The sequence below is a fragment of the Podarcis erhardii genome, assembly GCF_964252035.2.
Source record: "Podarcis erhardii genome assembly, chromosome: 2".
Classification (NCBI taxonomy): domain Eukaryota; kingdom Metazoa; phylum Chordata; class Lepidosauria; order Squamata; family Lacertidae; genus Podarcis; species Podarcis erhardii.
This window is the reverse complement of record NC_138498.1, coordinates 125,113,367-125,140,055: the sequence shown is the minus strand read 5'-3', so window position 1 is coordinate 125,140,055 and position 26,689 is coordinate 125,113,367. Positions and strand designations below refer to the sequence as shown.

At 48.3% G+C, this 26,689-nt stretch overlaps 2 protein-coding genes and 2 long non-coding RNA genes across 6 annotated transcripts; all 4 read left to right on the top strand.

Moving 5' to 3' along the window:
* Window positions 1–878: 878 nt before the first annotated feature.
* Window positions 879–7,373, top strand: LOC309334735 (uncharacterized protein). Of its 2 annotated transcripts, none has more exons than XM_081849348.1 (2): window positions 879–901; window positions 6,184–7,373. In XM_081849348.1, the coding sequence occupies exons 1-2, from the start codon at window positions 894–896 to the stop codon at window positions 6,956–6,958; spliced, it is 783 nt and encodes a 260-aa protein (XP_081705474.1). In that variant the 5' UTR covers window positions 879–893; the 3' UTR covers window positions 6,959–7,373. The 2 variants fall into 2 exon arrangements, with proteins under 2 accessions (XP_081705474.1, XP_081705473.1); XM_081849347.1 differs by lacking the exon at window positions 879–901 and adding an exon at window positions 4,139–4,600.
* A 317-nt stretch (window positions 7,374–7,690) lies between these two features.
* Window positions 7,691–9,002, top strand: LOC309334751. Its single transcript, XR_014153244.1, has 2 exons — window positions 7,691–7,850; window positions 8,774–9,002. It is a non-coding gene; the product is annotated as an uncharacterized lncRNA (long non-coding RNA).
* A 5,470-nt stretch (window positions 9,003–14,472) lies between these two features.
* Window positions 14,473–17,421, top strand: LOC309335909. Of its 2 annotated transcripts, none has more exons than XR_014153797.1 (3): window positions 14,473–14,706; window positions 15,262–15,464; window positions 17,224–17,421. It is a non-coding gene; the product is annotated as an uncharacterized lncRNA (long non-coding RNA). The 2 variants fall into 2 exon arrangements; XR_014153798.1 differs by lacking the exon at window positions 14,473–14,706 and adding an exon at window positions 15,070–15,151.
* Window positions 17,422–19,652: 2,231 nt separating this feature from the next.
* On the top strand, window positions 19,653–24,857 carry LOC309334692 (uncharacterized protein). Its single transcript, XM_081849250.1, has 4 exons — window positions 19,653–19,956; window positions 20,200–20,279; window positions 20,950–21,076; window positions 22,888–24,857. The coding sequence occupies exons 1-4, from the start codon at window positions 19,818–19,820 to the stop codon at window positions 24,090–24,092; spliced, it is 1,551 nt and encodes a 516-aa protein (XP_081705376.1). The 5' UTR covers window positions 19,653–19,817; the 3' UTR covers window positions 24,093–24,857.
* The last annotated feature ends 1,832 nt before the right edge of the window (window positions 24,858–26,689 follow it).

The following is a 26,689-nucleotide window of genomic DNA, read 5'->3' as shown; positions in this document are numbered from 1 at the left end:
GGTTTTCCGAAGGGGAGGAGGGGTGTGGGTTGACTAGTTCCCCCCACCCCCCTACTCCGCTTTATTTTGGGGGGAAGGACACCGGAACAGCGAGCAAGGGAGGCGGAGGTCCAGAGAGGACAAAGAGGTAAGGAGGCTGCGGGGGGAAAGGGGGCGATTTAGGGGGAAGGGAAAGAGGAAAAGACAGAGACCCCTCCCGGAAACAGAGCCATAGCTAGGGGGGTGGCCAGCCGGGGGGGGTTGTTGTTTTTTGCACCAGGTGACGCCTCCAGCAGGGCGCCGTTGAGGATGTCTTTGTGGGGACGCAAATATCCCCAATCTGGTCTTTGACTCGGGGGAAATCCAGCCTAGTTTCACCCCTGCCCGCAAAAAAGCCCCTCTCCTGGGACTCATAAGCAGGGGCCCCGATCCCCGCAATCCTGCTGCCAAGCGGGGGCCCAACACCTGCAGGGATTGCGTGGCAGGATCTCCTTTGCAGCCCCCCCAACCCATGTTTCTTTTTCCTGGGGGTCCAGGAGGTGGCCCCCGATCCATGCACTCCAGCTGCCATCTCCTTTGCAGCGCCCTCCCCTCCGCACGCGTCTCTTTTCCCCGGGGGCTCAAGCGATTCTCGGCAGCCCTGCACCCCTTGGGCGCCTTTGCGAGAAGGAAAACGTGATGCCCACCAAGGGGGTCCCTACGAGGACCTCCTATCCCCAAGCAGGGATGGATTTGAACCCAGGGCCCAAACATGACGCCCTCTGCCGTCCCCCCTGGCAGGAATCCCTCGAAGTACTCCTGCACCTTGAGGGAGAGACGGAGTCCACGAAAGGGTTAAAGGAAGTGAAATAGGGCTGGATAGAGACCCCCCCTCCCTCTCCCGCCTCCCTGCCCGTCTTGCGAGGTCCCTCCGGATGGAGAGGTTGGTGCGCAGAGGGCGAGGGGTGAGCGGTGCCAAGGGGGTCTCTGGGCGCAGGGGAGACTGTGGGACGGAGGGAGGAGGGCAGAGGAAGTTGGGGGGCTGAGGGAGGAATGGCAGCATCCCTGGGAGATAGAAGGCCAGCCGAGCAGAGAGGGAGGGAGGGAGGGAGACTCTTCCTTTTGGAGAGATGTCTCCATCCTTGGGCAGCGGAGGAGGAATCTCCGGTGGTGGGTCTGCCTTGGCTTCTCCTTCCTGCCCACTCGTTCAAATTGACCAGAGGGAGATGCCTGATAAAGGGGGTGGGTTTCCACTGATTCCCCCACTCTTTCCTCCCTGGAAGCTCAATCCTCTCCCCACTGATCCTCAGCTGCATTGTTGTGTTTAGTCGTGTCTGACTCTTCTGGCACTCCTGTCTTCCACTGCCTCCCGCAGTTTGGTCAAACATTGTCCAACCATCTCGTCCTCTGTCGTCCCCTTCTCCATGTGCCCTCCATCTTTCCTAACACCTTGGTCTTTTCCAGGGAGTCTTCTCTTCTCATGAGGTGGCCAAAGCATTGGAGCCTCAGCTTCACGATCTGTCCTTCCAGTGAGCACTCAGGGCTGATTTCCTGAAGGCCATGATTTTCGTTTTTTTCCAGTGGCCATGAAGAAGAAGAAGAAGAAGAAGAGTTTGGATTTGATATCCCGCCTTTCACTCCCTTTAAGGAGTCTCAAAGCGGCTAACATTCTCCTTTCCCTTCCTCCCCCACAACAAACACTCTGTGAGGTGAGTGGGGCTGAGAGACTTCACAGAAGTGTGACTGGCCCAAGGTCACCCAGCAGCTGCATGTGGAGGAGCGGAGACGCGAACCCGGTTCCCCAGGATTACGAGACTACCGCTCTTAACCACTACACCACACTGGCTCTCCATGATCTTCTTTTTTTGATGTTGAGCTTCAGACCATATTTTGTGCTCTCCTCTTTCACCCTCATTAAAAGGTTCTTTAATTCCTCCTCACTTTCTGCCATCATGGTTGTGTCATCTGCATATCTGAGGTTGTTGATATTTCTTCCGGCAATCTTAATTCCGGTTTGGGATTCATCCAGCCCAGCCTTTCGCATGATGAATTCTGCATATAAGTTAAATAAGCAGGGAGACAAAATACAGCCTTGTCGTACTCCTTTCCCAATTTTGAACCAATCAGTTGTTCCATATCCCGTTCTAACTGTAGCTTCTTGTCCCACATAGAGATTTCTCAGGAGACAGATGAGGTGATCAGGCACTCCCATTTCTTTAAGAACTTGCCATAGTTTGCTGTGGTCGACACAGTCAAAGGCTTTTGCATAGTCAATGAAGCAGAAGTAGATGTCTTTTTGGAACTCTCTAGCTTTCTCCATAATCCAGCGCATGTTTGCAATTTGGTCTCTGGTTCCTCTGCCCCTCCGAAATCCAGCTTGCACTTCTGGGAGTTCTCGGTCCACATACTGCTTGAGCCTTGCTTGTAGAATTTTAAGCATAACCTTGCTAGCATGTGAAATGAGTGCAATTGTGCGGTAGTTGGAGCATTCTTTGGCACTTCCCTTCTTTGGGATTGGGATGTAGACTGATCTTCTCCAATCCTCTGGCCACTGCTGAGTTTTCCAAACTTGCTGACATATTGAGTGTAGCACCTTAACAGCATCATCTTTTAAAATTTTAAATAGTTCAGCTGGAATATCATCACTTCCACTGGCCTTGTTATTTGCAGTGCTTTCTAAGGCCCATTTGACTTCACTCCAGGATGTCTGGCTCAGTGGTGGAATTAGGCATAGCTAAAAATTACTTATCCATGCAAATTGAGAAGGGCAAAAATGGATCTTTTCTGGTTCATCAAACTGCAAAAATTGATAATCTTGTTGAAATGCTATGTTTAGAAAATGCAAATTGGAAGGAAACACCACTGCTGAGTTTTCCAAATAGTCAAACCGTTGGTCCACCTTGGAGAGCAGAAGAGAGAAAAAGGTGGAAGGTCCTGAGAGGCAGGAGGGAGGAGGAGGCCTTCTCCAAAGCAGCTCTTTGCTTCTGGAAGCCCCGCCCAGGAAGTAGCCAGAGACCTCTTCCTCTCTCTCAGGCTCCCATCCTTAAGTGTTTCCACTGCATGGTTAATCGATGATAGTGCTGCTGCTGCTGCTGCTGCTGCTGTATATATACCAATCGAGGAATATGGGAGAAGGATGCTATAGAAAGGAGAAAAAGCTGGTTAATTGGTGGTGGTGCTGGTGATGTATATATACCAATCCAGGAATATGCGAGAAGGATGCTATAGAAAGGTTTTCAGGGTTTATCCGCAAGTATATCCTGAAAGCATTTCTATTACTTTTATTTTTTGCAGGCAATGTAAGAGTGGGTTACAAACTGAGATACAATCTATCAGCATATAAAGATCCATACTCCGCCCCAGTCTGGGGCATTTCCATGATAGACAATACCTGTGGCTGGAGGCTTTACACCCAGGGCTGTGCATCTGCAGGCCTGGAATTGCCAGTATTACAGGAAAGGGGTGTGGGCTTGCCAAATTTACGGACTGTATGTGAGTGAGAGTTTGTGTGCGGGGTGATAGTTTACAGCAACCGTGTAATTTACTCCATCCGTAACTTTTCATGAGCCGATATTGCAGTAGGAATTCCAAACTAACTATGCAAAATCTACAAAGAGACTCACAGGTTAATGGTGGCGTGAGCTTTCCTGGTCCACATCCTCAGCCTGCAGCCCACAAATGCTGAGACCATCATACTTTTATTAGCTCTTAACGGGACACCAGCTACTTTGTTATAACTTTCTTCAACAGAATACTTTTACAGTGACATAAATGGCACTTCCATTTTACTCATTCCGAACAGGAGAGACTCTGGTCTGCAAGTCGGAGATCAACTCCTCGCTTGAAACAGAAAAATACAGAGACTTTGAGAGGTAAGTCCTTCCTCTTGCCCGGGAGACTGTATCTTGTACATGAGAAAAGTCCTGCTGGATTAGGATCAGGGCCCACCTCATCCAGCATCCTCTTCTCACAAGGACCAGCCAAGGAGAAACCCCACCCCCAGCAGGGCCAAGAGCTGTCTCCCCACTCAGGACTCCCAGCCCCTGGGATTCAGATGAATAATTCCTCCGTAGGGGAGGGGGATTAATAGCTGGGAACTGAAGGACTGCTGCTGAAATGGTGGGTGGTTCTGAGAAGGTGGACACAATGGAGCTGCCTCAGGAAGTAAATGGTGCAGGATTAGGGAATGTGTGCTGTTGGTTGGAGTGTACCTGGAATAATGTGCAGAAACCACTTTCTTGACCATTGGATCCACGCTTGGTGTCATCCGCTAAATCCACCAGAACTTGTCTTCACATACAGAGGAAGGCCCTAACTCCCTAAGGGTTTGAGACCCATTGACTATCCTCAACAGGTTTAGTAAGCCAATCAAAACTATTCCATGGGTTGTGTCCGCTGTTGCATGCTGCCAGCTTCTAGGGCTCACCGGAGAGAGCTGAGTGCAGGGTGGGAAGCCTTATATGTCCCCCACGAGAGGTACTACCCCTGCCCCAGCACCCAGTGACATAATACTATCAATGTATTTAAGATAGATTAGGAATAAATTTGTGCCTCCAGAAATAACAGTTAACAGCTTCATCCCATGAATGAATCAATCCTATATATCCAAGGTTGAAGTTTCCATTAAGTACAGTTATACAGGGTGAGTCCTCTAAAAGAGGCCCCGTGGATACAGAGGACACATGTTCCACGGGGGCTCCTTATATTGACATTTAATATCGAGGTTTTCCAGTGCCATACATATTCCCCATTGAACCATAGGTGGTTCATCCAGGAATCCTTGACCACTCACTCCAAAGGAAAAAGGAACGTGAGAGAGGCCTGCACAGAGAATTTCCACTGGAATATTCCAGTGTCACAAGATGAACATGAGATCAGGTGGCACATCATAATTATAAGCAACAATTGGGGTGGGTGTTTCAGTTTCAGATTCCCTAAATTGAAACCCGCTTTCCTTCTGCATTTCCAGCTCTTCCCATGCAATGCAAGGCTGACAAGGAGCGGTCCAGATCCAAGAACATTTTCCTTCCTGAGCACTCATTTAGCCGTCCCCAGGCACCAACCCTTACCACTATTTCACTGACAGACCCATACCACAGTCCCCAGAAGTGACTCAGACCTGGGTATCCCAAGATGGTTACTATGGACCTACAGTCACTATGGTTACTATGGACCTACTATGGACCTCTTGTCACGTTCGGTTTAGGTTACATCTTTTCAGGTGGCATCCCATGGTGACCCGGAAGTACCGGAAAGGGTTACTTCCGGGTTTCACCGCATGCGTATGCGCTCAAAATGATGCCACGCGCATGCGCAGAAGCGGCAAATCGCAACCCGCACAGACGCGGGTTGCGTTCTGTTCATGTTGCGAATGGGGCTCCGGGAACGGATCCCGTTCACAACGAGAGGTGCCACTGTACTGAGGTGAAAGGGACTGTGCAGGTGATTAATAAACATCTAGGGGATAAAGGGGTTAAAATGTGGCCCAGGAGATGAAGGATATCATGCAAGGCAGAGGATGAAAAATTGCATTAGGAACGCTGAAGCTGAGAAATAGGATTATGAAAGGTTGATGATGCATTACTATTATTTAACATTACCGTATTTTTCGCCCCATAGGGCGCCCCAGCCCATGGGACGCACCTAGTTTTGAGGGGGGGAGTAAAGAAAAAAAAATTATCCCCCCCAGGCGTGTAGGTGGGGCAGGGGAAGCCCGAGCTTCCCCCGACCTCAGCCCCCAGAACAGGCAGCTCTCCGCAAGCTTTGGGAGACTGGCGCAACTTCCCGCCGGGCTCCCACGGCTTGCGGATATCTGCCCGAAGCCCAAACCAGGTCGGGGAACAGCGGGATGGCGGTGCTGCGCCTCCCCGCTGTCCCCCGAGCTTGTGGGGCTGGCGGCAGGGAGAAGCGCGTTTCTCCCCGCCACCAGCCTCCAAACCAGGTCCGGGGACAGCAGGATGGCGGCATTCTGACCCCTCTCGCTCTCCAGGCTTCAGTGAAAGCCTGCATTCGCCCCATAGGACGCACACACATTTCCCCTTCATTTTTGGAGGGAAAAACTGTGTCCTATAGGGTGAAAAATACGGTAATCTCCTTTTCATTTCCTAAACATGTGGGACATAGGGAGGATGCGGGGGGATGTATAAGATGTTAAAATAAGACAATATGCTGATTGCACTTGATTTGTGTCACATTCCTTTATTCTGTTCCTTAAAACACCTACAGGATTCTATTTTCCTGCACTCTAAAGCAGACGATGGAGAAGAAAGTCAGAATTCTACAGGGCCTCCTTACTCCAGATCAACAGACTCACACAGGGAAGAAACCATTTAAATGCATGGAGTGTGGAAAGCAGTTCACTTATAGTGGAAATCTTAGAAAACATAAACGAACTCACACAGGGGTTAAACCATTTAAATGTTTGGAGTGCGGAAAGAGCTTCAGTCAGAATGGAAACCTAAGACAACACCAACGAACTCACACAGGGGAGAAACCTTTTAAATGCATGGAATGTGGAAAGAGCTTTGGTGAAAGTGGGACACTTAGAAAACATCAACAGATCCACACAGGGGAGAAACCATTTAAATGTATGGAGTGCGGGAAGAGCTTCATTGAAAGTGGGACACTTAGAAAACACCAGCGGACTCACACAGGGGAGAAACCATTTAATTGTACGGAGTGTGGAAAGAGCTTCAGTCAGAAGGGAAACCTTAGAGAACATCAACGAACTCACACCGGGGATAAACCATTTAAATGCGTGGATTGTGGGAAATGCTTCATGTTTAGTTCAACATTCAGACAACACCAACGGACTCACACAAGGGAAAAACCATTGAAATGCGGAAAGAACTTCCCTGATACTGGAAATATTGGAGAACATCAACAAACTCACACAGGGGGGAAACCATTTAAATGTATGGAATGTGGAAAGACCTTCAGTCAAAAAAGAAACCTTAGACAACACAAGCAAACTCACATGGGAAAGAAACCATCCACATAGGGATAAAACCCTTTAAATAAAGAGTGAGGACAAATCTTAACTTGGTGGAGCACTGTGAAAAGATCAATGGACTCACAGAGAGGGGAAACCATTTAAATGTATGGAATGCAGAAGGAGCTTCACTTATAGTGGGACACTTAGAATTCATCTACGGACTCTCAGAGGCGCAAAATCATTTAGATGTCTGGAGTGTAAAACATGTTTCCCTTAGAGTTCACTCTTCTTCACATCATTGAACCTAATTAGGGGGAAATAAATGTTATTTATTTAATGGTGGGAGACGGGTGGCGCTGTGATCTAAACCACAGAGCCTAGGGCTTGCTGATCAGAAGGTTGGTGGTTCGAATTCCCGTGACGGGGTGAGCTCCCATTGCTCGGTCCCTGCTCCTGCCCACCTAGCAGTTTGAAAGCACGTCAAAGTAGGTACCGCTCTGGTGGGAAGGTAAACGGCATTTCTGTGCGCTGCTCCGGTTCGCCAGAAGCGGCTTAGTCATGCTGGCCACATGACCCGGAAGCTGTCTGTGGACAAACGCCAGCTCCCTCGGCCTATAGAGCGAGATTAGTGCCGCAACCCCAGAGTCGTCCGCGACTGGACCTAATGGTCAGGGGTACCTTTACCTTTAAATGTTAAATGCATATAAGTCTATGTGATGTTCTGGTATTTGTATATAAACTTGTATTATTATTATTATTATTATTATTATTATTATTATTATTATTATACTATTCTAGTATTTATACCCTACCCATCTGCCTGGGTTCCCCCAGCCACTCTGGGCAGCTTACAGCATATTTAAAACGTGCAGATAACGTCCTACAATAGTAGGTATAATATAAGATGCAATGTAATGTTAGGAAGGGGGAGAGTGTGAATCTGGAGTGCTGGTGGTGAGTGGAATGTGATGAGAGTTACCGTATTTTTCGCACCATAGGACGCACCGGACAATAGAACGCACCTTGTTTTAGAGGGGGGAGAACATGAAAAAAAATTCTCCCCCTCTCTGCCCAGCGCCCCTTCAGCGATGCGGCAGGAGGCGCTGCGCAGAGAGGGGGAGAATTTCCCCCCTCTTGTTTTCCCGCTCTAAAACAAGGTGCCGTTTAAGGTGCGTTCAGGCAGCTACCTTGGAAGCCTGGAGAGCGAGAGGGGTCGGTGTGCACCGATGCCTCTCGCTCTCCAGGCTTCAGGTTCCTTTCGACCTGCTCTTTGGGGCTGGTGGGGGGAAGCCCACCACCAGCCCCAAAGAGCAGGTCAGGGAGCAGCGGAAAGGCGCAGCGGAGAGGCTGCTGCCATAGTCACGCGTCAACTCTCCAGCTGGGAGAGGGTCGCGGGGCTATGGCTTCTTTAGTCCCTCACGCGCTGTCCCAGCTGGAGAGGTGGCGCGCGGCTAAAGAGGATCCTGCCATAGCCGGGAGAGGGTCGCGGGGCTATGGCTCCTGCAGGGCTCCCCACGCTGCGGATCTCTGCCTGGCGCGAGGCTGCTATCCGCAGCGTGGGGAGCCCTGCGGGGAACTCCGTCAGGGCTCTCCATGCTGCGAATGTCTGCCCGGCATGAGGGGCGCTCTGCTTCAGGGCGCTCCTCGCTCTGGGCAGCAGGCTGTCTAGGCTGCAGGTGTGTTCCCGAAGCGCCAGGCGCTCTGATTTCAGCGCGCCCGGCACTCCAGGAAACAGGCTGCTATCCTCTATAGAGGCTCCTTCCATAGCCGCGCGTCACCTCTCCAGCCGGGAGAGGGTAGCGGGGCTATGGCGTCTTCGCTCCATAGGACGCACACACATTTCCCCTTCATTTTTGAAGGGGAAAAAGGTGCGCCCTATAGAGCGAAAAATATGGTAGGTGATTTTTGATCTTTGGTAGAGAGAGTTGGAAGCAGGGTTGGTTAGATTAGTATGACAGGAACAGCTGCATTACTCCCATTGTAATTGCAATAAAGGAACAAGGAAGACTCAGATCATCTTATATGCAGAGAGTAATCTTGAACCCCTCTTATATTGTTAATATTTCATAAATTAATTGTCTAATAAATAAAACAAGAATAATGGGCAGGGGTCCATCTCACTAGCGCTCTGTTATACAGTCATACCTCATGTTACGTCCACTTCATGTTACGTTCTTTCAGGTTACGTCCCGCTGTGACCCGGAAGTACTGGAAAGGATTACTTCCGGGTTTCGCCGCTTGCGCATGTGCAGATGTGCAAAATGACGGCATGTGCAGAAGCGGCGAATCACAACCCGCGTGTGCGCAGATGCGCCGCTGTGAGTTGAGTTCTTTTCATGTTGCAAACCGGCCTCTAGAATGGATCCCGTTCACAACCAGAGGTACCACTGTAACAGGTTCATGATAATCATGTTCGACTGGTGGAAAGTTGAGAGCTCTGGACACTTCCCCAGAAGCAGTGTGAGTCCCCTCATGGGTTTTTAGTGGAGGTAAAAGGTAAAGGATCCCTGGACGGTTAAGTCCAGTTGAATCTGACTATGGGGTGCAGAGCTCATCTCTGCTTTCAGGCCGAGGGAGCCGGCGTTTGCCCACAGACAGCTTTCCGGGTCATGTGGCCAGCATGGCTAAACCGTGACGGAAGCCAGAGCGCACGGAAATGCCATTTACCTTCCCACCACAGCAGAAGAACGACAGCTGGTGGGGGTCATCCCTGCACCCACCAATGCACATCTTGGTTGAACCTGGGGACTTGGGAAGAAGGCCACCCCACCCACCCAAAAAAGGGGACAGCTCTCTAATCAGCACCCTGTTCACTCTGCACATCTCGGGCACTGGACCTGGAGACTGAGGAGACCCCTACGGAAGCGAGAGGGGAAACCCTAGCAGCCTCTTGGGTAAGAGGACACTTCTAGTTCACACACACACACACACACACACACACACACACACACTCCATCCCTACAATGCTCAAAATAACTTTCTATCCTGTTCCTGCTCCTGCCTGAGGATGTTTCACTCCGCAGTAGTCTGTTCGCCAGGATGCTTTTTCTATTTTCCCCTTCTCTCCCCCCCCCCCAATAATTTTCCAAGTACCACCCTCTACGTCCCTCCCCGACTTCCGACTTCCTCTCCCCCATGTGAGATCTTATTGGCAATTGTATTATTGTTTCTTGTTGTGTTAGCAGTTATCTCCTGCCAACCTAGCAGTTCGAAAGCACGTCAAAGTGCAAGTAGATAAATAGGTACCGCTCCGGCGGGAAGGTAAACGGCGTTTCCGTGCGCTGCTCTGGTTCGCCAGAAGTGGCTTAGTCATGCTGGCCACATGACCCGGAAGCTGTACGCCTGCTCCCTCGGCCAATAAAGCGAGATGAGTGCTGCAACCACAGAGTCGGCCATGACTGGACCTAATGGTCAGGGGTCCCTTTACCTTTATACTTAATAGCCATATCCTTTATAATATCATCTTGTATCCTTGTGAGTCTTTCCTTTCATGTTTATGTTAAACTTAATTTCCATATCCATATTTTTTCATATATATCTCAACACACTCCCACTCTCTCTTAATTTTTTTGCTTGGGGCAGCCCCTAATGGATGCCATTAATTTTGCCATCTCCATAAATTCACAGATCTTAATTCACCATTCTGATAATTCTGGTATTTTTTCCTGTTTTCCAATTTTTTGCCACTAGTAATCTAGCCGCTGCTGTCACATAGAGGAATATATTCTTGTTATCTTTGGGGATATCGTTGGTTATTAAGCTTAACGGATATGTTTCTGGCTTTTTGAGAATTGTGCTCTTAAATATTCCTTTTGACGCTTCATGTATCTTAGTCCAAAACTGTTTAATCACCTTACACCCCCACCACATATGGTGCATTGTTCCCACCTCCGCTTTACATCTCCAACAATGGTCTGAATATTTTTTATAGATCTTTGCCCATTTTACCAGGGTGCTTTTTCATTGGCAAGGATTTTTCTGCTCTGCCATGGCTGCCCACCATGGCACCCCAAGCAGGAACAGACTTTGGCAATATGGAGCCTGAAGGGAGGCAAATTTTGACACCCCCCCCCCAAATATATTTCTTATTTCACAATAATTCCTTTTGGTACCGTTGTTTTTTAAATAGATCTCCTCAACAGGCACCGATCTCCTCCCCATTTCACTCTGCACATGCTCTCAAGTGCACCATGTCATAGTTGTGGGAACTCAATCACCTGTCTGCCCAGGGCTTAACTTTGAGTAGGCACACAAATAAATTGTTGTTGTTGGCCTCCGCCTGTCTCAAGAGGTGAAGCCCAAGCGCAGTGTTGGCAGCTCCAAAGTGGCCTCCCCGGAGCGTAATCCTGGACACTGTGTATGGAGGCCCTGGGCTGCCCAAATAAATATAGGTTTACAGTGGTACTTTGGGTTACATACACTTCAGGTTACATACTCTTCAGCTTACAGACTCCATTAACCAGAAATAGTACCTCGGGTTAAGAACTTTGCTTCAGGATGAGAACAGAAATTGGGCTCCGGTGGTGCGGCAGCAGCAGGAGGCCCCATTAGCTAAAGTGGTGCTTCAGGTTAAGAACAGTTTCAGGTTAAGAACAGACCCGAGGTATCACTGTATATATCACTGTATATATTTTATATACACATTTTCCTGTTTAGGGAAGTTTTAAATGTTTGATGTATTTATCGTGCTTTTAATACAGTGGATGCTCAGGTTGTGAACGTGATCCATCCGGGATACACGTTCGCAACCCGCAGCATTCGAAACCTGCAACAGCGTGTCTGCACTCACACAGGTTGCGATTCGGCGCTTCTGCGCATGCGCAAAGCGCAATTTAGGACTTCTGTACATGCGCAACCGCCGAAACCCGGAAGTAACCCGTTCCAGTAATTCCGGGTTTCAGCGGTCCGTAACCCGAAAAAACGCAAGCTGAAGTGCCTGTACCCTGAGGTATGACTGTATTCTGTTAGGAGCTGCCATGAGTGGCTGGGGAAACAACAGCCAGATGGGCGGGGTATAAATATTATTATTATTATTATGTGCCCCCTCAGCTTGTTGCCCTGTGGGGGGGAATCATCTGCACCACCCTAAATCTGACGCTGTCCCCAAGCTACTTTGAGGCCAGCCAGGCAAGAGGAGCGGGCAGGGAAAGCCCTTCCTTGGGTCACCTCTTTGCCCTCCTCCGTTTCTCATCCCAGGAAGAGATGCTGAGATGGAGCCAAGAAGAGGGTCTGATGGGAGTTGTAGTCCCAAACATCTGGATGGCACCAGGCTGGGGAGGGAGGGCTGAGTTACAGGTTAGTTTTTTGTTACAGCTTACAAATTTCAGGCAATGTTTTACTTTTCTTGTGTATTTTGAACTCAAGTTTCTCAAAGCTCAAACTTCTAAAAGCATTGTTGCTAAAGAGATCCGTCGGCTTGGCAATTTCATCTGTTGAGCGCGCGCGCGCGCGCACACACACACACACACAGCATCAGCACTGGATCTGAAGGAATTGGTGACAAAATCTGCAAAGGAACAGGCAGGCCGAGTGAGATTTGGATGTGCCTGAAACGGAAACTTCAAGTGCCTTGAATTTTAACACCACAGTTTGCAAGGTCTGTGCGCTAGAAGATTTTCTTTGGTATTTGCTGTGCTACTTACTCTGGCAATTTAAAATAAACTTGGCAATTTCAAGTTTTGTGCTCTTCATTTTCTCGCTACAAGACACCTGTTTCTGAAAACTGAAGTTAGCAAATTTTGGGGGTGGGGTGTGTGTGTGCGTGCAAGTAGTTAGCCTCGCCTAGGGTGCAAAATAGCCTGGCACCGGTGCTAGGAACATAAGAAATGAAGAAGAAGAAGAGGAAGAGCTTGGATTTGATATCCCACCTTTCACTCCCTTTAAGGAGTCTCAAAGCGGCTAACATTCTCCTTTCCCTTCCTCCCCCACAACAAACACTCTGTGAGGTGAGTGGGGCAGAGAGACTTCAGAGAAGTGTGACTGGCCCAAGGTCACCCAGCAGCTGCATGTGGAGGAGCAGGGAAGCGAACCCGGTTCACCAGATTACAAGTCCACCGCTCTTAACCACTACACCACACTGGCTCTGAGAACAGAAAAAGCGGAAAAGCCATAGCCAGGATTTTGGGATGGGGGTAGGGCAGGACAACCACCTGTCGTCGTCCTCTCTCTGACTTGTCTAGCAGATTCAGAATGAAATGTCTCAACAACAGTTGTTTTATATTACTTTCTTTTGACCCTAAGTGCTCAGAAAAATAGGTCAAAATCTTTTTGCGTTTTCTACTTTTAGTTGAGCATTTTTATTTCTTTTTACTTGATTTAGGAGAGGGAGCTGCCTCCCCAGTGGTAGAGGAACCCTCTCCGGCACCCAGGGCGGGGCAGCCCATACGGAGTGCGCATGTGCGGCATCCCGTACGGATTGCGCATGCACAGTCTATACAGGTTGCCACACATTTGCAGTCTGTACAGGCTGTCGCTCAGGCACGGTGAACGTACGGGCTGCCGTGCGAGGGGCCTCCCGTACAGAGTGAGCATGTGCAGCATCCTGTAAGGACTGAGTATGTGCGGTGACCATATGGGATGCCGCACATGCGCACTCTATACAGGATGCTGCTTGTGCACAGGGACTGTACAGGCTGCCATGCGAGTGGCATCCTGTACGGACTGCGCATGTGTGGCATTCCGCATGGAGTGCGCGCACATGGCACACCATACGGTGGCTGTGTGAGAGGCGGCCTGTAAGGATGGCACTCACGAGCGGCAGCCCGTATGGATGCCGTGCACCCTTGGCCGTTCTACAGCTGGGGGGAGGCAGGGGCAATATTGTCACCCCCCAAGAGTGGCACCCAGGGCGCACCGCCCCCTCCGTCCCCCACTTCCTACGCCCCTGTATCTCCCCACCCACCCCCGGCTACATCCATGGCGAAACGGGAAGCATAAATAATATCAACGACACTGTTTTCACACATTCCATGCGTCTACCGAGGCTGCTTTCAAGGTGTGTGTGGCAGATTTGCCCTGTTACTATATTAAATGAGATGTCTCGAAAACTTCTCAAAGGCTTCTGGCTTAGTCCTACCGGACAAGGGAATTCCATGCCCTGCAAGCCTTTTCTGTACATGGCATCCCCCAGACCTTACCCCACTATATCTCACTATCAGACTCCTGTAATAATAACAACAACAACAACAACAACAACAACAACAACAACAACAACAACAACAACAACAACAACAACAAAATTTTATTTATATCCCTCCCTCCCCAGCCGAAGCCGGGCTCAGAGCGGACAACAACAATAAAAGCAACACAGTTCACATAAAATCACATTGTCGTCTTCCACTACTAAACAGTGGTAGTTCATCAGTTTTGCTGAATTAAACGAAATAATTTAAATTGGATTTGGCACAAATGTGCAATTCATTGCTGCTGCTGCTGCTGCTCTTAAATCTCCTTGTGCTATTCTCTTGCAAATCGCTTTCGGGGCACCCAGGCCAGTGGAAAAGTTTTAGGGAACGCCGGCGTACCCCTCGGCTTGCACCTCCCCACCCCCACACAGAAAAAAAGCTACCGGCAGAAGCACAAAATAAAATAAAAGGGTAATCTGCACAGGCGCCACTTGCTGGTCGCCCCTGCAAGGGTTAAAGCCACGTGCTGCAAAGTCCTAGAGAGGGTTTGGGGGGGGGAGAGAGAGGGAGAGGAGGAAATGAGATGGGGTTACGTCACTTCCTCCCTTCACTCCCCTGCCCTCCTCCCTCCCCAACTCAGAGAGATAGAAGCAGAGAGAGAGAGAGGAAGGAAGAGGTGGGGGGTCTCGGGTGAGTTTGCAATGTGGGGTTTTTTTGGAGGGGAGGATGGGGGGGTTTGCCGGGTTGAGGCGGGAGGGGGGGGAGGAAGGGTTCTTTGGGAAGCAAGTTGAGAAGGGGAAAGTCTTTCCAGCTCCCCCCCCCGGAAAAGAAACGCCCCCGTCTTGCCGAAGCCCCCCTCCCTCTGTCAAGGCCACTTGCAAGCCTTTTGGGGGAAGCACCCGCTTTGCAGGGCGCCTCCTCCTTTGCGTGTTTAAACCGCCCATAGAGCTGGAAGGGACCCCCAGGGGCTATCCAGCCCAACCCCCCGCAGGAACCCCAGGCGAGGAATCCCTGGCATGGGGGCGAAAGAGAGTTAGCCCCTTCCTCGTTGTTTTAGTCGTGTCCGACTCTTAGTGACCCCATGGACCAAAGCACGCCAGTTTGGTCTAAGCTCCCGCAGTTTGGTCAAACTCATGTTCGTAGAAAATAAATTATAATTTTCCTTATACAAATTTTACAATACAATAAATCAAAATTATTTTTTTCCTTACCTGAGCTGATGATCGCTTTTATCCATTTCCGCAGTCACACAATCAATCACTCAGTAGCTGAACTGGGTTCCACGCAGTCACAAAAACAAATTCACCGGAAAAGCCTCAAAACTGGTGCATGCGCCCCGGAAATAATAGCCGACAGCCGCATTGGACGTTCAGCTTCCTAAAAATGTTCAAAAACCGGAACACTTCTGGGTTTTTGGTGTTTGGGAACCAAGTCATCTGAGAACCAAGGTACCACTGTATAAATAATTTTCTTGGACTTGGGGGAGTGCTCACACCGCACTGCCTGAGAGGCAGCGCAGAGTAGTGGTTAGTGTGCTGGACTAGGACATGGGAGATCAGGATTCGAATCCCTGCTCACCCACGAAGCCCACTGGGTGACTTTGGGTCGGTCAGGCTGACCTACCCTGCAAGGTTGTTGTGAGGTGTGGCGTTTGCCCGTTCATTTGAAAATGTCTGTATGGGGGGGGGAGAAAGGGTTAATATGTAGACCAATAGGAAAGCTGGAGGCAGAGCCTACCTGTTTATAAAACGGCTTAGCCCAGCTTGATTTTAGTGGGTTGGTTGGGAAAGGCAGTTGGGAAAGCAGTTGTCAGGCAGTTGGAAATAGACAGTTAGTGCCCTTGGTTCTTGGATGAGGGGAGGTAGAAGAGATGGAAGAGACAGGATTAAATAAGACTAAGAAGGTAAAGAGTAACAACGTTTTGAATGCAGTTAAAGTTTGTGTTTGCAATAAACTACACTCTTCTTTGTTAACTTAAGAACCTGACTGAGACTAAGTGATTTACCGGGGAAGACCTGGTTGGTGGCAGCGGATTAGTCCGTGAGAAGACCGGGGGCTCCGTACGAAAAAATTGAGAGGGGGCAAAGTGTGTACACCCCCTTGAGCTCTTTGGAGAATAGGTGGGGTAGAAATGTAATAGCAATTTTTTAAAAAAATTGAGTTACTGACCTGTTAAATTGGTGGTAGGACTCTCAGGGCGGTCTAGAAGCGATTGTACAAGACAATTTCTTCTGAGTGGACTTGCCATTGTACAGATATATGGTGCGACCGTGTTTGTAATCCTGTGTATTGTTCTGGTCACGCCTCACCTCCAAAAGGATATCGCAGAGTTGGCAAAGGTTCAGAAAAGGGCAGCTCAAATGTTCAAGGGGATGGAGCGACGTAAGGAAAGGTTGCAGCCTTTGGGACTTTTTAGTCTGGGGAAAAGGCGAGTCGGAGGAGACATGATAGAAGCTTATAAACTAGTGAGAAAGTGGGAAAGGAGAGGATGAGTTCTTCCTCTCTCACAACACCAGCAACTCCTGGATGTCCAGTGAAGGTGAATGTTGGGAGGTCCGGGACAGATAAAAGGAAGCCCCTTTTTCACACAGCACAGAGTTTAACTGTGGAACTCCCTCCCACAGGAAGAAGTAGGCACCAACTTGCATCGAGTTAAAAGAGAATTGGATAAATTTGTAGAGAGGGTTGTCAATGGCTACCAGCCACAGAATCATAGAGTTGGAAGAGACCACAAGGGCCATCGAGTCCAACATATGGTTGTCAAGCCTCTGCTTAAAGACCTCCAAAGAAGGAGACTCCACCACACTCCTTGGCAGCAAATTCCACTGTCAAACAGCTCTTACTGTCAGGAAGTTCTTCCTAATGTTTAGGTGGAATCTTTTTTCTTGTAGTTTGGAACCATTGCTCCGTGTCCGCTTCTCTGGAGCAGCAGAAAACAACCTTTCTCCCTCCTCTATGTGACATCCTTTTATATATTTGAACATGGCTATCATATCACCCCTTAACCTCCTCTTCTCCAGGCTAAACATGCCCAGCTCCCTTAGCCACGGTGGCCACGTTCTAATCATAGAACTGTAGAGTTTGAAGGGACCCCAATGGTCATCTGTTCCAACCCCCAGCAATGCAAAGGGAATATTTATGAGTGAGGGAATACAACAGTACATCGATATGTGACACAATCTCTCATTCTTATTTTCTTTTCCAAAGGGAGAATCTTGAACTGATTGCTGAAAGCCTCCTGTTTTGCCTAAAACTCACCTGCTTGCCTATAGACCAGCAGTGCATTTCCTGCGTGTGTCTACTCAGAAGCAAGCCCCGCTGATTTCAACAGGACTCCGCTCCCAGGTGAACGCATATAGGATTGCACCCTTTTAGGTCTTTTGAGACTAATCAGGGGCCTCTTCACGCAACCTTTGTCCTGGAAATGGAAGGAACTTTGCAGCAAAAAGACTTTTTTGTCTGGAAGGGAGCTGAGATGGATCTCGGAGGTAAAATGGGTCTTCTAGGCCCAGCAAGGGAGGCATCAGGAAAAGGCCCTGGCTCATTTTTGGCTGAGAACTCTGGGGAATTCCAAAAAAGAAGAGGGCAGAAGATCCTGGATGAAGGAGCAGTAAGTTCAAACACTCTCTGCCGGCGCTTCAGGCACTTCCGCTACCAGGAGGACAAGGGCCCCCGCGTGACCTGCACTCGACTCCACCGTCTCTGCCATCAGTGGCTGAAGCCAGAAAGGCACACCAAGGCCCAGATGCTGGACCTAGTGATCCTGGAGCAGTTCCTGGCTGTTCTCCCCCCGGAGATGAAGAACTGGGTCAGGGAGTGTGGGCCGGAGACCAGTTCCCAAGCAGTGGCCCTGGCCGAAGGTTTCCTCCTGAGCCAGGAGGAAGACAGAAAGCAGGAAGAAAGGGAGCAGGTGAGAAAGTTGAACACACTGATAGTTCTAGGAAGCTGGGTTTGTACCCAAGGAGGGGTTGTATTTTGTTTTTTAAAATAATTTTTATTAAGTTTTCCATTTTAACAATCCAATCAAATCACATTAAATATTCCAAATTATACATATACATATCAAATAATCCAAATATTCTGCCAAATATTTTGTTGGGGCTCTGATTATCTCATATCTCTGCTGCTTTTGATAGTCATTTCTAGTAGTTCCTTTAAATCTTCCTGTTGTTTTCCTTCTTTCACTGCCTCCGAGTTGTTTCCACAAGCGAGTTGAAGTAAAACAATGTGTTTCTGTCAAAACAAAACAAATTCCTTCCAGTAGCACCTTAAAGACCAACTAAGTCAGTTCTTGGTATGAGCTTTCGTGTGCATGCACACTTCTTCAGATACACTGAAACAGAAGTTTCCAGACCCTTCTATATAGTGAGAAGGTGGGGAGGGGTATTACTCAGAAGGGTGGTGGGAATGGGTGATTGGCAGATAGCTGTGATGAGCCTGTTGACGACTCTTAACGACTGCAATAGGTCTTACAGGAAAAAGCAAGGGGTGAAAAGGTGAAAAATGGCTTTGTCATGTATAATGAGATAAGAATCCAAGGTCTTTGTTCAGACCAGGTTTCTCCATGGTTTTGAGTTTGGTGATAAGTTGTAATTCAGCAGCTTCTCTTTCCAGTCTATTTCTGAAATTCCTTTGTAGTAAAACAGCTACTTTGAGATCTTGTATAGAATGTCCTGGGAGATTGAAATGTTCTCCTACTGGTTTCTCTGTCTTGTGATTCCTGATGTCCGATTTATGTCCGTTTATTCTTTGGCGTAAGGTCTGGCCTGTTTGTCCAATATAGAGAGCTGAAGGACACTGTTGGAATTTTATGGCATACACAATGTTAGACGATGAGCAATTAATGTGTTTCTGTGTGGGTTTTATGTGTATGATACCCCTCTGTCCGTGCAGCATCTCCCCACACGCTGGTATTTCTGCCAAATCAATCCAAAAGTCTTTTCGCTGCTGGCAGCCGCCATCTTCTCTCAGTTCTGATGAAACAATTCTAGGCGTCTGCTCATGAATTTCCCCTGACCAGTTGCATCAAACATTAGCCTTTCCAGGGGAGATTTACCAAATCGAACTTGAAATACAAATATAATGACATATTAAGGGCTCACCTCCCCCTATGACTATTTGTACAGTAGTGCCTCGCAAGACGAAATTAATCCGTTCCGCGAGTCTCTTCGTCTTGCGGTTTTTTCGTCTTGCGAAGCACGGCTATTAGCGGCTTTAAGAAAAAGGAAATGAACTCGCAAGACATTTCGTCTTGCGAAGCAAGCCCATAGGGAAATTCGTCTTGCGAAGCACCTCAAAAAACGGAAAACTCTTTTGTCTAGCGAGTTTTTCGTCTTGCGAGGCATTCGTCTTGCGGGGCACCACTGTAACTCTGTAGCTCGGTCTTATTCCATCATGGCGGATTTCGAGATTAAAAGGAGGGGTTGTATTTTGACATGCAGTTCCTTGCAATGGAGAGATTTCACTACCTCTAGAGGCCGATTGTTCCGCTGGTCAGACAAGGCCATCTGACTTTGCCTGTGGCAAACCTGCAAGCAGGACAGGACAGCACAAGAGCCCTCTCACCCCCTGAGGTTTCCAACAGCTGTTTTTCAGAAGCCCTGCTGGCTGCAACGGTGGAGAGCAGGGTATGGCCACCATGGATTGCCAGATAGTTAACCACGATGCGCTGGGTGGGGAGGCCCAGACATTCCGCCCTGCCCCATTGGTTTCAGCAGGGTTTTGCAGAGACTTAGGGGAGGGAGGCGTGAATCCATCCCTCGGTCAGTATTGCTTCTCTCAACTCCTCCCCATTTCCCTGCATGGGACTCTTGCTTCTGTTTCAGGTGTTGGAAGTGATCATCGATTCCCCCAAGGCAGAGTTTGGCCTGCCCAGTACCTGTCAGGTCCCTTTATTTGGGGTAATCAACCGAGAGGATCATCCATGGAACATATTACCGGGTAAGGGAGGATCCCTTCTTGGTGGGAGTGCACATAGCTGTCAACGTTTCCCTTTTTTAAAGGGAAATTCCCTTATCCCGAATTGGATTCCCCGCAAGAAAAGGGAAAAGTTGACACTTATGGGTGCAAAGTTCCCAGGAGAAAGTCCAGCTCCCCTTCTCCTCTTGTGGGGGCCTGGAATTCACCCACAGTTTGCTGACGTACTACTGCTTTCCATATTTTGCCTCCACCACCTCTTCACAGGGAACGGGATGACATCACCGCCACCCCCTGAAAGGTCTCTTAACGGCGGAGCAGAAGCAGCTGCTGTGCAGCCGCCTCAGGTAAGGAAAGGATCATTGAAAAATATTTGCAAGGCAGGGAGAGACTGATTGATATCAAAACTGTGTGTGTACAGTGAGGGGGATAAAGTATTTGATCCCCTGCTAAATTTGCCCATTTGCCCTCCGACGAAGAAATGACTAGTCCATAATTTTAATGGTAGGTTTATTGTAGCTGTGAGAGACAGAATAACAACAGGAAAAACCCCAGAAACCCAGAAGGCAAAAGTCAGAGATTGATGTGCATTATAATCTCAACCAGCCAGATGTCAGGCTACCTGGTATCTTCATGTCCCAGTTTTTGATGTTTGATGTTTTATCATGTTTTTATTATTTTGTCGGGAGCCGCCCAGAGTGGCTGGGAAAACCCAGCCAGATGGGTGGGGTATAAATTATTATTATTATTATTATTATTATTATTATTATTATTATTATTATTGAACTGCTTTGACACGAGCATTTATTGTTGGGAAAGCACAATATTTTTTAAAAATATTATATTAAATCACCCCTGTAGGGAAATTACCTTCCCCTGCACACATCAAACATCTCTCTCCGCATTTGGGAGTGAAGGACAACCGTTCTCCTTTGACTTGCCTGTTAACAGGGGAACACCATGTTCTTCTTCTTCTTCTTCCTCCTCCTCCTCCTCCTCCTCCTCTTCTTCTTCCAGGGTCCCCTGTCCTTTGAGGAGGTGGCTGTGTGTTTCACCGAGGAGGAGTGGTCTCTGCTGGATCCAGGCCAAAGAACATTGTACAGAGAAGTCATGCTGGAGAATTCCCGGAACGTGGCCTTGCTGGGTAAAGGATTTCATATTATTATTTTACTTTAGCGGTTTCTATATTGCCTTAAGTGCATAAGCCTATAATCTGTGTACAAGAAATACAGTTCAAGGAAGATTCAAATAATTAGTTAAAATGGTGAATTAAGAATTCACTTAAAGGATCAATCTTTGCTCCGAGTTTAGGTAGCCTCTGCCATTTCCAGCAACTAGTACTTAGAAGCAGCAGCATAATGGCAAGTAGCCAATAATAATAATAATAATAATAATAATAATAATAATAATAATATCTTTATTGTCATTGCCCCCTCTCGGGGACAACGAAATTACTTGGCTGCTCCATCCACCCAGGTAGGGCACTCCACTCAAAATCAGAATAACTATAAAAACACTAATTAAAACAATACAGTATAATACAGCAAGGAAGATTAGATGACTTTCAAAGTCCAGGTTTCCCATTCAGGGCCATTCATTAATAAATGAATCCCATTCATTTAATAGCCTTTACCTCCATAAAGCCATCCACATGGATGGGCATCACTGCCTCCCGTGGGAACAAGCTCCTTAGTTCAACTATGTGTTGCATGACGATGTACTTCTCATTTTATTAAAGCAATAATTTTAGTTTAAAGAGATTATTTTATTAAATGATAAAGAAGGGAGCACAGTCTAGGAACCCGCTTCTGTTGAGTTATACACAACACCTCTAAGGGCAGATCCATTGAAAACGGGCATTCAGAACACACATTCAAAGCACAGGACTTCCCTCGAATCCTGAGAACAGCCGTTCCATTCTGACAGAGTTACAGTTGCCAGCCCCCTTGACCAGCTACGGTCCCCAGGATTCATTTGAGGAAGCTTGAATGTTGGAAAGGACCACAAGGGTTCTCTAGTCCAACCCCCAGCAGTGCAGGAATCTCAGCCAAAGCATCCATGACAGATGGCCATCCAACTTCTACTTAAAAACCTCCAAGGAAGGAGAGAGCCCACAACCTCCTGAGGGAGACAGTACCACAGTCAAACCACTCTTGCTGTCAGAAAGCTCCTCCTGAGGTTTAGTCGGAATCTCCTTTCTAGCGTATCCAGAGGTACCACTGTACCTTGAATCCATTGGTTTGGATAAACCTGATGTGCCTGGACTAAACCACATATGTGCAGCCTCTTCTCTGGGAGTGAATCTGGTTTGATGAAAAGCTTTCTGCCCTTTCTTTTTTTAAACAAAAAATATATATTAACAATTTCAACATAACAAAATATCAATACATATCATATTCATTATTTTTCCCCTTTCCCCCCACTTCCCCAACAAACCCTCCCCCCAGAGACGTCCCTCAGCTCCTCTCTCTGATTTCTCAGCACATATTGTTCTCTGCATACTGTAAAATTGCATAAATCCTTATATTTATCTATCTACTATATTAATCACCAATAAATTTGTGTATGTTTATTCAAAACCTGCCAAGGAGTCCAGTTCATTTTGTTGTCTTTCTAGATAATTTGTAAAAAGTTCCCATTCTTCTTTGAAGTCACAGTTGCCCTTATCTCGCAGTTTGTATGTCAGTTTAGCCAGTTCTGCATAGTTCATCAATTTCTCTTGCCACTGTTCTTTTGTCGGGGTTTCCTCATTCTTCCATCCTTGTGCTATCAAGACTCTCGTCGCTGCTGTAGCATACATAAACGAATTCTTTATTTTCCTTGGCAGGTGTCCTACAGTCCCTAACAGAAACGCTTCTGGTTTTTTTTTTACAAATGTCATTTTAAACATTTTCTTCAATTCATTATATATCAGCTTTCCACCCTTTCTAACCAGGCTCCTCTCCTTTATTCCAGAAGGTGATGGGTGGCCCAGTAAGGATGAGGAGGGACCATCCAGAGAGTCATTGGATAGGAGCAAGTATCAAGAGACAGAAGAGGAAATCAGAAATCACGAAGGGCCAAAAAATCAGGAGCAGAATCAGCTGGAGGTGTGGATGAACGAATCAGTTAATTGGCAGGGCAGCAGCTTCCCCAAAGTTCCTATTCAGCAAGAAAAGCAGAAAGGAGCAAAGAGGAACGTCTGCCCGGTGTGTGGGAAAGGCTTCAATCACAAATCGGACCTTAACGTTCACTGGCGAATCCACACGGGAGAGAAGCCGTTTAAATGCCCGGAATGTGGCAAGAGCTTCACGCAGCGTGCAAACCTTGCATCGCATCAGAGAATCCACACGGGGGAGCGGCCGTACAAATGCGCCGAGTGCGGAAAGGGCTTCTACGACAAATCGAGCCTCGCTATCCACCAAAGAATCCACACGGGGGAAAAGCCGTACCAGTGCTTGGTGTGTGGAAAGAGCTTCCACCAGAGCTTCGGCCTCACCTCTCACCAGAGGATCCACACGGGGGAGAAGCCCTACGTCTGCTCGTACTGCGGGAAGGGCTTCTACGACAAGCCACACCTCACCAGGCACCAAAGGGTCCACACCGGCGAGAAGCCGTACAAATGCTTGGTGTGCGGGAAGAGCTTCAGCCAGATCACGAGCTACACGTCCCACCAGAGAATCCACACGGGGGAGAGGCCCTTCATGTGCTCCCACTGCGGGAAGAGCTTCTACGACAAGTCCAACCTCCTCACCCACCAAAGAATTCACACGGGGGAGAAGCGGTACAAGTGCCTGGAGTGCGGGAAGAGCTTCAGCCAGAAGAAGAACCTGACTTGCCACCAGAGCATCCACACCGGCGAGAAACCTTACCAGTGCCTGGAGTGCGGGAAGTACTTCCGCCAGCACACGGACCTCACTTCCCATCAGAGAATCCACACGGGGGAGAAGCCGTACCAGTGCCTGGAATGCGGGAAGAGGTTCTATAGGAAAGCTGATCTAAACAGGCACCAGAGGATTCATGTCGGGGCGGGGAACCCCATAATTTCCTGGAACGTTGAGATGCCTTCGGAGGGGGTGTCGGTCTTGCGTCCCATCAGAGAATTCGCCCAGGAGAGCCAGTATGTCACCCCTGAGATGCTGCTGAATCACCCCTTGTTAGTCATTGAGGAATCCACATAGCAGAGTCTCCTCCTGTTGTTGTTTAGTCGTTGGATTGTGTCTGACTCTTTGTGACCCCCTGGACCAGAGCACGCCAGGCACTCCTGTCTTCCACTGCCTCCCACAGTTTGGTCAAACTCATGTTGGTAGCTTCGAGAACACTGTCCAACCATCTTGTCCTCTGTCATGCCCTTCTCCTTGTGCCCTTCATCTTTCCCAACATCAGGGTCTTTTCCAGGGAGTCTTCTCTTCTCAGTGGCCAAAGTCTTGGAGCCTCAGCTTCAGGATCTGTCCTTCCAGTGAACACTCAGGGCTGATTTCCTTCAGAATGGATAGGTTTGATCTTCTTCCATGGGACTCTCAAGAGGCTCCTCCTAGTTCCGCCAAATAAATATTTGGGGTGTGGAAAGGAGCAAACTATATAAATATGCAGACTTTTTTAAACAAACCAAACATCAATGCAGACACAGACTGATGCTGGTGGCTGTCACCCTTCTGGGGAAAAAAAAGGGTAGGCCCCACATTTATTTACTTGGGTATATTCAACCTCTGGGAGGCTGCTATAATACATGTTTTTATGCCTTACTGGGTCCTGTTATTATTTCTTGACTGGTTTGCATGAAGCTTCCTTTTATTTCCCCTGTGCCTTAGTTTTTTTATTAAAAAATTATTATGATTAATATATATATACATACATTTGATGGAAACTATTTCTCTCCACTGGCCTGGAATTCTGACTGTGCCCTGCCTTTTGTAGTCAACGCACATTAAAACACGTTTAGCTAATTTTAGAGTCGCTGCTTCCTTGTTTAGGTTTGAGGAGTCCCAGGATTCTTGTGGGGTGTCTGGTCATTCCGTGTACTGTTCCTGCTTTCCAGAATCTGGAAACAGTGCCTGAGTACAGATGTACATCAAACAGAAGCTTGTAGGATGTGGCTTTGATGCTACAGCCATCAATAATGCCAAAAATGGGAGGCACCAGGCAGATCCAACCCTGGCCTAGGCTACACCAGACGTGGTAGCCTAAAATCCATAGAATCTCTTGACAGGTGGCTAGGCAACCTCCATTTTAAAACCTTTGAGAAAGAAGAGCCCACCTTCTGAGGGAGTCATCCAAGCTCTCCAAAGTCCCAGGAAGACTTGGTGAAATTATTTGTGAGAACTGACTAGAATGGGTAAAGAGATGTGGTTTTCTTGACACTATCTCCCTCACTCACCGGGGGGGCGGGGATCTATCTAGAAGAGCCCTTCTTAATGTGAAAGGTATCAAACTCCACATTCTGGGGAAGAATTACTTCACTGGCTCTTTGTTGCAGTCAGGTCTGGCATATGGGGACAAACTTCAGGGGCCTACAGCCCACAAGGCCTTCAAATGACCACCCATACAGCCCAGGGAAGTTTATCTTTTATCTCTGGTCGGGGACAGAGGGTGGCACTAGGGAGGGAAATGTCGTCGCGCCACTCCTTGGTGTGTGGAGTGCCGCAGGGCGCAATTCTCTCCCCAATGCTTTTTAACATCTTTATGCGCCCCCTTGCCCAGATTATCCGGAGCTTTGGGCTGGGCTGTCACCAATATGCTGATGACACTCAGCTCTATCTGCTGATGGATGGCCACACTGACTCGACCCCGAACACACTGACCAGATGCTTGGAAGCTGTGGCTGGATGGTTTTGTGGGAGCCGATTGAAACTAAATCCTTCAAAGACAGAGGTCCTATGGCTAGGTCGGGATGGCATGGGGATGAGGGACCAACTCCCTTCTCTTGCGGGGGCCCAATTAGTGCCATTGCCTTCCGTTAAGAGTTTGGGTGTAATCCTTGACGCCTCCCTTTCCATGGAGGCGCAGGTTACAGCAACAGCCAAGGCGACATTTTTCCACCTCCGCCGCATCAAGCAGTTGGTCCCTTACCTGTCCCGCCCCGACTTGACCACAGTGATCCATGCGACGGTCATCTCCAGGCTTGACTACTGTAATTCGCTCTATGCGGGGCTGCCCTTGAAGCTGTCCCAGAAACTCCAGCAGGTACAGAATGCTGCAGCGAGGCTCCTCACGGGGTCTCTGCCATGGGAGCATATTCACCCAGTGCTTTTCAAGCTGCACTGGCTCCCGGTGGAGTACAGGGTCAGATTTAAGGTGCTGCTTTTGACCTTTAAAGCCCTTCACGGCCTAGGACCCTCGTACCTACGGGACTGCCTCTCCCGGTATGCCCCACGGAGAGCCTCAAGGTCCATAAATAGCAACACCCTAGTGGTCCCGGGCCCTAAGGAAGTTAGATTGGCTTCAACCAGAGCCAGGGCCTTTTCAACTCTGGCTCCGGCCTGGTGGAACGCTCTGCCTCATGAGACCAGGGCCCTGCAGGATCTGATTTCTTTCCGCAGGGCCTGTAAGACAGAGTTGTTCCGCCTGGCCTTTGGCTTGGAGCCAATTTGATTCCCTCTCTCTCTCTCTTTTCTTTTCTTTTCCTTCTCCTCCTGCGATGAGGCTACATTTTAATATTTTAATGTTCCATTATTTTAATGCTGTATTTTATTTTTGTTTTTAAGTTGTAATCATTCTTCTTGTTTTTATTATTCTTTGTAAGCCGCTCTGAGCCCGGCCTTGGCTGGGGAGGGCGGGG

Bases quoted from the DNA above. Each gene is read 5' to 3' on its own strand.
- LOC309334735 (XM_081849347.1), top strand. From the start codon at position 4,545: ATGAATCAATCCTATATATCCAAGGTTGAAGTTTCCATTAAGTACAGT. The intron at 4,601-6,183 runs GTGAGTCCTCTA...AAACACCTACAG, and splicing joins ATTAAGTACAGTTATACAGG to GATTCTATTTTCCTGCACTC.
- LOC309334692 (XM_081849250.1), top strand. From the start codon at position 19,818: ATGGGACTCTTGCTTCTGTTTCAGGTGTTGGAAGTGATCATCGATTCC. The intron at 19,957-20,199 runs GTAAGGGAGGAT...ACCTCTTCACAG, and splicing joins TCCATGGAACATATTACCGG to GGAACGGGATGACATCACCG. The intron at 20,280-20,949 runs GTAAGGAAAGGA...TTCTTCTTCCAG, and splicing joins CTGCTGTGCAGCCGCCTCAG to GGTCCCCTGTCCTTTGAGGA.